This window comes from Narcine bancroftii, chromosome 2 (assembly GCF_036971445.1).
Source record: "Narcine bancroftii isolate sNarBan1 chromosome 2, sNarBan1.hap1, whole genome shotgun sequence".
In the NCBI taxonomy this organism is placed as follows: domain Eukaryota; kingdom Metazoa; phylum Chordata; class Chondrichthyes; order Torpediniformes; family Narcinidae; genus Narcine; species Narcine bancroftii.
The window spans coordinates 85,124,390-85,137,619 of record NC_091470.1 but is presented as its reverse complement, the minus strand read 5'-3'; the positions used below and the strand labels follow the sequence as shown (position 1 = coordinate 85,137,619).

General features: G+C 40.9%; 1 protein-coding gene across 2 annotated transcripts in view; it reads left to right on the top strand.

The window, feature by feature from the left end:
- Positions 1 to 13,230, top strand: part of LOC138753853 (stAR-related lipid transfer protein 9-like) — a 299,188-nt gene that overhangs the window by 263,162 nt on the left and 22,796 nt on the right. For both annotated transcript variants that reach the window (XM_069917341.1, XM_069917340.1), the window contains exon 24: positions 1,659 to 12,587. In XM_069917341.1, the coding sequence (XP_069773442.1) occupies positions 1,659 to 12,587 (10,929 nt within the window). The remainder of the gene's footprint in view (positions 1 to 1,658; positions 12,588 to 13,230) is intronic.

Sequence of the window (13,230 nt, the reverse complement as noted above, 5' to 3'; positions counted from 1 at the left end):
CAACTGATCTATATCCTGCAAAATTAGCCCATTCGTCCTGGTCAGATAGAACATCTTTTTCAACACCATTCTCCTATCTCACTGTCCACACCTCTGCCAATTTTAATGTCATCTCCAAAGTTAGCAATCAAACTACTTTCATTTTCACACAAATTGTATATATCATAAACAGCAGGTGGTCATCATACTAATCTTTACCAAACACCACCAATGAGAGAAATGCCCCTTCATCATTACTCTTTGACTTTAATGACCAAAATGGATGAGTTGAAGAAACAAATTTTGTATGATTAAGCAAATTGCAAGCCTAGAGCAACTTTCCCAATATCGGGCATCTCAATGCATCTTGTGAAGTACTTTACAATATGGTTATTGTGGAATCTATTATAATTAGAGCAGGTCAGTCCATTTGCATACAGCAAGTTTCACAAGCAGCAGTGAGGTGATAATCCAGGACCTGTTTGAAATGTTAGCTCAAAGATGAACATTCGCCAGGGACATGGAGTTGAACAAGAAAAAATCTGCAGGTGCTGGAGTCTAGCGCAATACACTAAAGGTGCAGGGGAAACTCAGCAGGTCATGCAACATCCATGGGAAGTACAAGGCAATCAACATTTCAAGCCTGACCCCTTCATTCAGAATGTGGAAAAACAAGTAGATTTTTTTTTTAAGTTGGAGATAAGGGGAGGAGCACAGACTAACAGGTAAGAAGTAATAGGTGGGAAGGTAGAAGAGAAAGGAGCTGAGAAGTGATAGGGGAAGAAGGCAGAGGGCTAAAAAAAAAGATAGAACTAATACGAGAATGAGGTGCAGGAAAAGAGACAGAGGGATGAGGAACGGAGAGAGATGAGGGGAGGGGTTAACAAAACGACCTTCCCCTTAAGAAGGAAGAAAAATTTGAAAGGAAGGAACAAAATAATTTCATCACTTTGTGACCAATCACAGATTAAACATAAAGGTGTAGAACCTGAAGATGTCATAACTTTAAAGCAATCAACTGAAAGCAGACAAGGGCATTCTAAAATACTCAAACTTGGTCGTGTACATCCAGAGGTCCAAATCAGTATTAATGCTGCCTGGTTGGAGAGTGCCAATATAGAATATAAGGTGTGGATTTGAAGGTAGCCTTGATATGGTGAATGAGGCCAATGGCAGACATGTCAATGTGATAATTGTGTGGGGAATTAAAACGGTTGGCCACTGGGAGGTCCTTGCTGTTGCAACGGATAGAGTGAAAGGTGCTCAACCAAACAATCCCGCAGTCTGCATCAAGTCTCCCCAATATACACGATGTAGAAATTTAGTTCATATCCTGCCAAGGCAGATACAGCTTTACTTTGTTGTCTTAGCTGAAATAAGTCCTGCATAATACGGTACTCTCCAACTTTGTTGGGCTGTACTTTACATGCATGTGCCCAAGAGGCACTGAAAAAAACCTCTGCCTCAATGGCAATATTTGGCCCTAAACGAGAATATCAAGTGACAATTCTGAAAAACTGAAGAAACACTCAGCCTTTGATTCTTTTAAAAAAAATCATAATTATTTAACTAAACCGACTGAATCATGAGCTACAAGAAATTATAGGATTTCAAATATTTTGATAAGTTTGACTCTAACAATTTTAACTATATTTAATATTTCTCAATGACTTTTACAGTGATTTCCTCAAGGGAAAGAACTCAACTACCTCAATTCAAATGAAGAAGGTCCATCGTACAGCACAGAAGTCTCTCTCAGTGGGATCTTTGCCCAAAACGGCCTTCCCCTTTAGAAGGAAGAAAAATTTGAAAGGAAGGAACAAAATAATTTCATCACTTTGTGACCAATCACAGATTAAACATAAAGGTGTAGAACCTGAAGATGTCATAACTTTAAAGCAATCAACTGAAAGCAGACAAGGGCATTCTAAAATACTCAAACTTGGTCGTGTACAGCCAGAGGTCCAAATCAGTCATGACTCTGAGATGAGGGTACAAAAATCAGACTTGATGGCATGCTCGTTAGATGGCCAAAATATCAAGGACAAGCTACTTGAATTAACTGATGAGAAAATGAGGAAGGATCTTTCTTGGGAAGGTTCATTTTTGAGTACTGGCAAAAATTTATCACCCATCAGGATCTGCGAAAGGATATCACCAAAGCAACTATTCAGAAGTACAAGTTGCTGCCTGGTGAACCAGGGCCAGAATCTCACCAAGAGGGCTTCAATGGTTGACCTTGCCCGTGTTTGGAAAAATATGCCAAGCCCTTGCAAGGCAATGAAGTGGAATAGTGACGAAATGCTGAATGTCAATATCGCACCTGATGATCCAAAAGGGGACTGGTTGGGAAAGGAGGAACTGTCAGACACTGATAGCTTGTACTCTGTGGACTCTCTCTCATCTGCATATGTAAATGCAATAACAGAACAGTTACAGAAAGAGGAATCAGAAGAACAGCAGGAGAATTGTAGTGAAAGTGATGACAGTGAAATGTCACAGGATTCACTGGCAGACAAGGGTGCTAATTCAGTTGATGCCCACTGCGGCAATGAGCGCTGTGCAGGGCCTTGCTCATCCCACAGTAAGACAATGCACAAACTTGCAAACAGACAGCAGAATATTTATGTGAACAGCCTCACGGATATTGGAAAAAGTAGTAAACTTTTTAGAATAGATTCACCTGAGTTAACAGCGTCTGATGAAATGCCAGCGGAGGTATACTGGAATCTACCTCGGGGTGAAGTTGATGAAAAAGAAATGTACCAGAATGCTAAAGGGCTAATTGAAGAAAAGGAGTGTGTTGAGACTCTGAAATTAAAGGAGCAGTGGCTTAATTTGGGCAGTAACACAGAGTTGAAGGTTGTAAACTTCGATAAAAGTACACATATGGAAAATTTAAAACCTAATAAAAATGACACTGATGTGAGTAATATGGAGATGGTTTCATCTGGTACCTCAGTGCTGGCAATCTCATCAGGGCAAACAGATTGTTACAAAAATGCAGAGACTGAATTACCGGAAGAACCATCAACAACTTGGATCCCCAAATTTGATCCATTCCAGCCTAATGTAATGCCCAATTTGCACGAGGCCACTGCATTGACTACTTGGAAGGAGTGCCTTACACCACAGAATGAGAATAATCAATTTATGTCGGAAGAGAAAGAGGAGTCAGCACAAATTCAAAAAATATTCCTTTGTCCATTGGAAAATGCTGAAGTAACTGCACAAAATTCACAGTGTACTGATTGTAAAGTGCCTTGTGTTACTGGAATGATTTCCACTGCAGAGGTGAAAACCAAATATTCATTGCCAAACATTTCAGTGGGAATATCCAATGCATTGGACAGCATGTATTCTGCACATCAATCCTGTTCACCAATAGAATCTGTACAGTCTTCCATGTCTTTAAGGAAGTGTACGGATTCAGGAATGGAGGTAACAAAGGGACAATACAAGAATGCAGAACCAGACAGAAGTAGAAGACAGTCACAGCATGATCAGCTGAGAGATGGAGATTATCATCAGAATTATGGTAAATGTGGCATTGCCTCAGAAGGGAATGCATCCAAGCTCAATTTCTCATCTTCCATTGAGAAGACATCCATTTCTGGAACTAAGCAATTTATTTCTCCAAGAGAAGAGTTATCTTGCCATAGGCAATCTCGTGATAAGACTGAATCCCAAATCTGTTCCAATTCATGCTGTACACCTTTTAGTAATTCCAGAAGCCTGACTGGATTAATTGCTAAACCTTTGTTACAGCTATTAGAACCCAACATGTTGGAAAATTGTGCTGTAGATGTAGAAAAAGACCCTGTCACCCAAAGAAAGTCTTTCAATGAAGAAAATAATGACGTAGGTCATAGTTTCTCTGTTGAGAACACATTCCTGGCACCTTTAACACAAAATAAAACCAAAAGTGACTTGGAGAGTGCATTACAAGGCATGGATTGTAATATTCATTCAACTTTAATGAAGAATGGGCTTAGGCAATCAGAAAATTCCTCTTTAGTACAAGAAGGAAGCAGAGAATCTCCAGAACAATTTGTAATGTTGCATCATCCGGGTACGAGATATGCTGCAACTAACAACAGCAAAGGGGATCCACTTCCCAGTTACAGAATGAAAGAACAGTTTGTTGCTCACAAGGATCTCTCAAGAAGTGATAGCAAATGCACTTCGTCAGAAATGGATTCTGAAATCAAGGTCAGTGAGCCCAGCACTCTTGCTGGATATTTATGCATGAAGGATGGTGCTGAAGGCATCCAGTCGATAACCGGTGATTCACGAACCCAAAGTATAATGCCTGGCATTTTATCTGATGAAAAGGAACATTATACATTGAAAGCCCAGACTATTGAAAAAGCAATGAGTCCTGCTTCGAGTAATTCCAATGTGAAAGATTGTTTGAACTGTGAAGGCACTCGATTGTTTGGTGCCATACAGGAGGTGAAGCACATCGTACCTGCAGAAGGACCCAATATATTAAATTTGCCACTTTCAAGACAAAATGTTATCTGTTTCATCAATGAGCAAGCTACAGAGAGTGCTTTTGAAAGCAGACTTTGGAATACATTTCACCAAGATTCCAATATCATGGTAAACTCAAACAATCTTCCAAACAAACTCAACTACTCTGTTTCACGGAGTCAATTGCCACAGCCACTTCTCGGAATGACCAAACAGATTAACAAGCAAGGTGAGAGCCAGTTAGAGGACTCACTGAGCATAAACATGCAAAGAAGTGCTGTGCCAGAGAATGTCATGCGCCATTGGGAAATAATCAGTCCACACATCACCACACCTGGATTCAAAACTGAAACTGACAGATCTACTCTTGAAAAAGGAGGAACTGTTAACCAAATTATTAATCCTGCTGAGTTAGGGGTCCAGTTTACTGAGGAAAACAATACAAGAGTAGCAAGGTTAATAGATGAAAATACATCTACCCCTGATTCTTTACCTTGTGGCCTTGAAGTTTCTCAAGCAGCTTCTGCTGGTAAGGGGCGTGCAAGTTCAGCAGAACATTGCAGCAACCAGGTGAAGGACAATGCGCTTCTTGGAGGTGTCCCTAAAACTGATTCTGGTCTTCGAGTAGATTCAATGGAAAGATCAGTAACTATGGAGGGCGCTGGATTTTTTTCCAAAAAAAGTGAAGTCAGTGCCAAAGTGGAAGCTGGTTGTGAAGGAATTTCCAAGAATGCCCTTGGGAGAATTGGTAGTGGAAGAAAAAGGTGTAATGAAGATGCTGTTTGCCATCAGAAAAAAATTACTTGTGCAGAATTAATTCGAGGGGACCATGTAGCATGTAGCTGTCCAGAAAAGAACAGATTAGAGGAAAATAAGATGATGAGTTGTGGAGCAGAGCAGGTTGTTAACAGTTCTGAAGTGGGCAATTTTCAAATGATGTTAGTGCAGGCTGGAAAATTACATGTGGCAGAAACCGGTGCTGATGCTAGAACAATCAACATTGATTTAGCAGAGAGTCCAGAAACTTCTGCCCTAACTGATCCACATGAAATTAGAGCCATATCCAGAGGTAGAATTGGAAATGAACAGCATGAAATGACACCTCTGAGTGTGGATTTTAAAAAACTGGTCAGTAACCCCAACGATGAAGCAAGAACATTTGAAACGGGGACAGAACTGGAAGGCCAGGGGATGTGTAGTGACTTTAACTCTTCCAAGTATTGTGGGGAGCAAACTTGCACCAAAAATACTATTGAAAATGATCGTGCAATTGGTGGAGCACTTAGATTGAGATCTCTTTTGTCTGATTGTACTTGTACAGAGACCAGTATCATAGCAGAGGCATCAAGAGTACCCTTTCAGAATGATCTCATTGGTACAGGACAAGCCAAGCAAGAAAACTCCACAATAGCTCTGAAGGAAAACAAGAAATTCCAACCTCTTCATCTGGAAATAATGCAAAACATAGTAACGGACTCAAACCAATCACAATCAAAGTGTAGATGTGAATCTCACCAGAAGGGAGGTGCAGGACATTTGATTCAAAAAAGTAATCAAGTTAGTGAAATAGAAGGCAAAATGAATGTTCACAATATCTCTGATATAAGTTTCAGAGCAGACGCTATGGATCTTGCATATTTGCAATTCGAGGGGGTTAAGTGTACTGCAGATTGGAGAGTCAGCACAGATCCTGCAAGAACTATTAATATCACTGGATGTGTGGAGACAAAGACAGAGAACTATAATGATATCAAAGGCTTAGCTAAAAGTAAAAAGTCAATGGAGACAGGAAATGGAATTGAACAAAATGGATGTCTTTCACTCAATTATAATGATGAAAGAACTGAGATGGGTTCATCTCGGACAGAGGAAAGACCACTAACACATGTGGGCATCGAGAACAGATCCAAACAAAATCATTCACATCAAATGCCATCTCTGAGATCTGGTGAAGATGCCACTAGTACTGAAAAAAGGATGGGCATGTGTATTGAAAATGTTCAAATAAAAAAGGATATTGTGTGTGACGAAAAAAGGATGAGTTTCAGCTGGACTGAAACTGAACATCGACATGCCATCAGAAATACTTGCAAACTTGATAAAACTTGTACTTTCGACAATCAGGAAATACTGGACTGCCAGGTTTCTATAGATGTTGGACAGAGAAGTGAATGTAAACATATTGACGTACTTACACAGTCCCATGATCTACAACTGGAAGACATCACAGCTGTCAGAGATGAACTTGAACATGAAACAGATGAGCATTCCTCCTCAAAAATTCTCAAATCTATTAAATCAGCCAATTGCAAGAGAATGTCTGATCATGAAGAACACAAGGTATCCCCAGAGGAATTCCAGGTGATAAAGAAATCAAACTCCGAGACATTTCAGAACATGGAAGTGTTTGAATCAGTTTGGTGTCAGGGGAGCACTGATCAACATGAGGCCAGCTTGGCTACTGCACTCTTGGGTGTTGCTGAACATTCATTAGGAGTTCAAGAGTGTTCACAAATGGAAAGATTAGAGAACTCTGGAGCCAAGGATTTAAGAGCATACTCAAGTTCCCCAGCTTGTGGCACAATGGCTGATTCTAGGAGCGAAAACGATGCAAACACTGTGACATTCAACCCGCAGGATTCTCCAGTTGAACATCTTCCCTTGAGAGTGAGACAGAATTGTAGATTGTGTAAAGAAATCATTCTTCTGCCAGAGTTGGCTGAAAACAGAGCTGTAACCGATGATTACATGTGTTCCAAGGACTTTGTTTTACTGCAGCACAGTGAACAATGTCCATCACAGCCTGAGGAAAACCCCCACAATACAGGTGTCTCACAGCCAAATAAGAATGCAGTTGAAAGAAAGGGTACATATGGTAGTGAAGAGGCAGCTCCATCTTGTTTTGTTCTTCGAGCCAGTTCAGAGGTGACTGGAGGAGACTGCCAAATTAATCAACCCGTCAGCAGCAAGGAAAAGCATTCAAAACCTGAGAGCTCTGACAATGTACTGCCAAGTCAGGATACAGTGTTAAAAGAGGTGATTGGTGGACATGTAATGTGGTGCAACCCCAATGGAACAGCTGTTTTGGAGTCTGATTTTCAGAAAGATCAACAGGCAATAAAACAGTTTATTGATTCAGACCAGGCCAAGTTCGGCCCCCAACAGTTGAGGAAAACTGGAATTGACATGCCTGTTCACATGAAACAGAAATCCCTTGCTGAAAATATGAATTCAGCTGAAAATATTGCCAACTTGGATGCTGTGGCTGCTACTTGTAAAAGACCCACATTATTACACAATCAGAATACGGGTATTTTAGCCTCTAACTTAAATATTGATCCTTCTCCACAGACTTTCCAAGGTGATCCAATAACTGATAACATTGCTGTCAGTGAGAACATATTGATCACAAGGAACTTATTACCACAGAATAAAGTGTTTCAAAATCCAACTGAATTTCAAAATTCTTTGCAAGATATTAGTGGCAGTCATGTGTCCAGGAAATCTCAAGCAGCTTCAGGTTTGTTTGATCATCAGTATGAAGAGCTGGATGTGACCAGGGGTGCATCATCTAGAGCAGTCCTATTAAAAAAAGAAAAGCAGATCCAAAGTGCAAATGGGATTTACGCTCGTAAAGCAACAGTTCAAACCACCTCAGTAAAAGATGATATTAAAACTGCTATTGTGCCTAGATTGGCAGGATTAAGCACCTTGAAAAGTAGTTCGGGTGCTGAGCTATTAAAGGCCTCCAGAGACACAAATAACCAGGCTGTCATTCAACAAAGGTATCTGCAATTTGTCCAAAAGCAACCTCCAGGGACCACTGGTTCCTTTGCATCTTATCTGCTAAAGGCAAATGATAAATGCAGTGATGCCCAGTTCTCAGTAAATACACTCATAGCGCAGAGCTTTACTGGATCGCCTTGTCAGGTAGAGTTGTGTTGCAGAAGGAAAGATGATTTGATTGAAAGAGACGTTGTTGGGTTAGGACTGACTGACCAGTCTTCAAATTTGTCTGTGAAGTCAGATAAGTTGATGGCTACTCCTTTAATTCAAATTGGAGAAGAGTCTGTGGCGGTTGAATTAATGACACTTTCTAAAACCATCACATCTGATGTACACCACAATGACAAAGTTGACTCAACAAATCAAGATTTAATCAGGAAGGCGGAAAATGGTATTGAAGATTGTGAAGGACCACAAGCACGTTTGAAGGAAGGGCTGACAAATTTTGAGGAGAGGTCTTCAGATAAAAATCAAGGAATATTAGTTGATATAAAGGAAAATAAATCAAAGTTCCCTATCATGACACATAAAAACAAGTGTACAGATTTCCCTCCCTCTGTTCAGGAGATCCAGGAACAAGAAAAGCCAAGACTGTTACAACACACTCAGAATCTCACAACTGCTGAACACAAACTTGGAAATGAATCCATATTTCAAAGAAAGGATCTGAGCAATACTCATTTTACCCTTGAAGTCACTGAAACGCACCTCAAAATGTCTTCTGAAATTGATCTGTCAGTAACGCAGACAGATGGTAATGATTTGAATGCTAATACACATGAAGAGGATGCAGAATCATTCCAAGAGTGCAAACAGATCAGCGAGTTAGGTTCTCAGTCTCATGAAACCAACGCATTTACAAAAATGGATGGAATTTCCACAGATTCTTCAGTGCATTCGGATTCTTGTTGCCATGCTTGTTCTGGTTGGACTTCAGTAGCTCAAGTTAATGAGTTTAATGCTGAAGGACTTTGGTCTTCGGGTTCAGAATGTTCAAATAGTTCAGGTAGGAGATATGCCACCAAGGTAATGAGTGAGCCAAGGAAGAAACTGCATCGGCTTAAAAGAATAAAACCAAGACCAATTGTGAAGGAAGCTCAGGATTCATCAAGTTCAAGTGAGGAAACTGACATTGAATTCCTTTCACTTAACGAACTTAGAAACAGACAATGCAGGAGAGGTATAAATAGATCATATTTGAATGTCTGCAAATGCAAAGATTCAGTGAATACTACTGTTACTAATCTTGGAAACTGTGTATTAAACTTGAAAAGTGAGACCAGTGATTCTCCACTGAGCCAGAGATTATCACCACCCGTTGTCCAAATGTCTTCATCGAGCATTAATCTAAGGATGGAAGATTCTATTGGGCACTGTCTTGTTAAACCTTCAGATGGATTAACTCCAAGAGCTGCTTCGTCTTCACCACATGAAGAAGAAATTGTGGATCAAACAAAGCATGAAGCAAAGGATGTGGGCAGAACATATGAAAGCAAATGGAAGAATGTTAGAAAGAGAGTTCCAGGCAGTGCTGATCCACATGGGGCAGCTTGCACCGAAACAGTCCATTCTCCAATCAATTTACCTGATAAACAAGGCCAAAGAAATCAATCAAACAAGCAGGAAAGTGATGACTGCACGTCACTAGTGAATGATAACAATCTGAACAACTGTGCTGAGGGAAAACCCACAGCCAAGGAGTTTTTAGAAGTGCGCTTCACTTGCAGTGATGTTAATCCATATATCCATCACCAATGCAACAGGTCAGGCGCCATTAGTTGGAAGCAGTGTACCCTGGAAAATGCTTGCAGTATGAGATGTTCCAATGGCAACATTGGATCGAATACTCGATGTTGTCACTGTAATGCACATTATGCCACTGCAGGAGTGATAACCAATACATTAAATAAAATGAATGACATCCAGGAGGGGAATTTTGCAACTCTGTACCCTGAGAATGATGATTTTGGTGGAAATACCTCTGTAATGTCCCGTGACCCACAAATAGTGCCTTCAACCACCCAGTCATCTCAGTTACGCACTTCCAATTCAGAAATGGAAAACACGAGACAGCAAGTTGATAAAACCATGCTGCTTTACCGAAGGGATTTGGAATCTTCTGTAAAGTTGGTGGTCTCTGATGGGTCTGCAAAACTGAGCTGCGACAAAGAAGCGCAAACACCATGTGGAATGAGACATCAGAGGCTGTCAACACTCCCAATGTGCTCTAGCGCAAGACATCGACAAACTCAAACTCCAGTGCAGACATACACAAGTCAAAGCCCCCAACTAAGTATGGGGAATCTTTCGATTCATCTTCCAAAGTTTCTCCATGACACCGCAGAGCTGTTGGAAAATATCCCCCCCAACCAGGACCATTCAGATCAAATATTACCCACCATTCAAAACGCCTGTAAACTGAAGGAAGTTAGAACGGCAGATGATGGTACCCAGACAGCAACCGATGTGGCCACTCAGACAGAACTATTACCTCAAATTATAGAGAACTGCAGCAAGGAAATTCAAAGTAAGGAAGTGCAGAGACCCCCAGAAGTGAATGTTATTGTAAAGGTGTTTGGATCAGATGTTAATGTAAATCAAGAACTCACCAATCCATTACAGGAACAGAAGCAGAACTGCAGTGAGTCAGATCCTGATGTCCATCATCCTGTTTTAAGCCATTCAATTTATTGCTGTTCTTCCTCTGAGAATGGAAATTCATCTTTTAGGACTTCATCTCCTATCTTGCTACCTGCTCAGAAATTGATAGCAAACTCTTCACAAACTGCTTCACCTAGTCCAGGTTTGTCACCAGTTACAGTGTCTTCACAGGTATCAGGGTGCAGTGACCAAATGCAGAGTAGAAATGCCAGATCTTTAGAGATTTCAAAGATGAAAACAAGTGATCCCAAACTCTATGAGGACAGAGAAGTGAAACAGTTTGCCCAAGTTTGTGAAGCTAAAATTTCTACTAATGTGAATTCTGTTGTTCTCATTGATCGAGCATCATCCCCTATTAAAACATTGGAAGCTGGGCTGAGGAACCACCGATCCTGTAGCAAGTCCTTCCTTTGTCTTCAAGATGTGGAGACTTCTGCACTGCAGTTTACTGGCTATCAGCAAAGAAAGCCAAGTCCGACTTCTTGGTATGGATCTGATGAAAAGCAGCAAAGCAAGATTAATTTCACACAAATCAAATCTGAAGCTGAACCAGTATTAGAAACAAAAGATGACAGATCTTTGCTTCATTCAAATGAGCAGAGTAAATTTACATCACAGGGTTTGCCAGTGTTGGTCAAACCAGAGAATAAAGCAGACCTCAGCAGGGATCTTCATACAGAAGCAGCTTCTTTAAGTTTTGCTATAGCAGAACCTTGCAACATTTCAACTTCAGTGGACAAGTCTAATTTGCTGAAAGTAAAAGAATTGCCAAGCCATGAGGTTAAAGAGTTATTAAGTTGGAACAAGGGAATTGAACCACACTTGCCATTTCCAAAGGTTCAGTTGCTCAATGCCTCGAAACCAGATGGAAGAAGGCAGGAGAATGCTTTTGCATTTCAACCATCTTGCGAGTATAGTCCATTGGATTCCTTTCCTCCTGCTCAGATCAATGACAATACTGTATGGCCATCTAGAAGGATATTTCGCAGATCTCCCAGTATGTCTTCCATTCAGCATCATCCTTTCTCCAAAGATGGAGTAGATTTTCAGGAAGAAAAGGCCAACACATTACACAATCAAACAAGATGGCATAGCAACTCCATGAATCCTTACAATTCTCAATCTAGGAACTCCTTAGTTAGTGAAGCAACAAGTGAATTTGCTACTGAAGATGCCCAGTCTCTTGTTTCAGGTGAATGCAGGACAGAGTTGTTGCTGAATGAGTACCCCTCCATAACTGGCTGTGGCAGTTCACCAGCATCTGGTTCCAGGGTACAGGCAGAGAGTTGCAGGGGCCCAGAAGACTTACCTTTGCACAACAAGTTCCAAAACTGGTCTGGCGTTCACTACAAACCTTTATCAACACCAAGTCTAAGCACAAGCACCAATTCACACAGTCAAACAGAGCAAGACCGGAAGCAAACCAGCAGTGGCATTTCAGAAACAGTAGGTCTGAAGTCAGAGGATCACAAGGGAAGATGGAAGGAAATTGAAAGCCTGCGCGAAGAGCGTGCTCAAATCCTTTCAGGATTAAACCTGGAATTAGACCAGCATCAGTTGACAGTGGAGCTTGCTGAAGCAAAGTTGAACTATGGCCAGGGGGAAACAGATGCTTTGTTAAGAATATTCCAAAGTGGAGCAGCAGATGACCAGCACACTTGCATAAGGCAGCAACTCTATGACCGGTAAGTGGAAGAAATAGTTCAACAGTTGAAAAATTTGGTGAGGTTAGAAATGGACCCAATATCACTAACAGCTAATTAATCAGAGATGTCCTGCCACCCACTCTGTCATAAGTAACTCCCAGCTAAGTTTTGGATGTCCCGCCCAGAGCCCCACCCCCTACCCTTTCCATCCCTTCTCTCCTCCCCCCTCCTTTTTATTTCAAACTCCTGTCTGATTTTTTAAAATTGGTTTTAAAATTCTATTTACAACATGGTAGAAGCAGAATCCAAGCATTGAAACATGTGCTGTCCAATTAACCTACAACTCTATGTTTTGGAGATCGGAAGGAAATCGGAACAGCCAAGGAAAACTCATGAAGAGAACATATTAACTCCTTACAGGCAGTGCTTGATTTAAACCCTGGTTGCTCATGCTATAATAGCTTCACGCTAACCGTGCCACCCATTTTTGCTCATGACGAAGGGGCCAGGTCTGAAATGTTAGTTATATCCCTTTGCTTCCTATGGACGCAGTATGACCTGCTAAGTTTCTCCAGCACTTTTATGTATTGCACTACAACCACAGAGTCTGCAGACTTTTCTGTTTAACTCTAAAGCGCCCTATTCCTGCTTCTATGAGACCAACTTGATCCGGCCTCAGTTC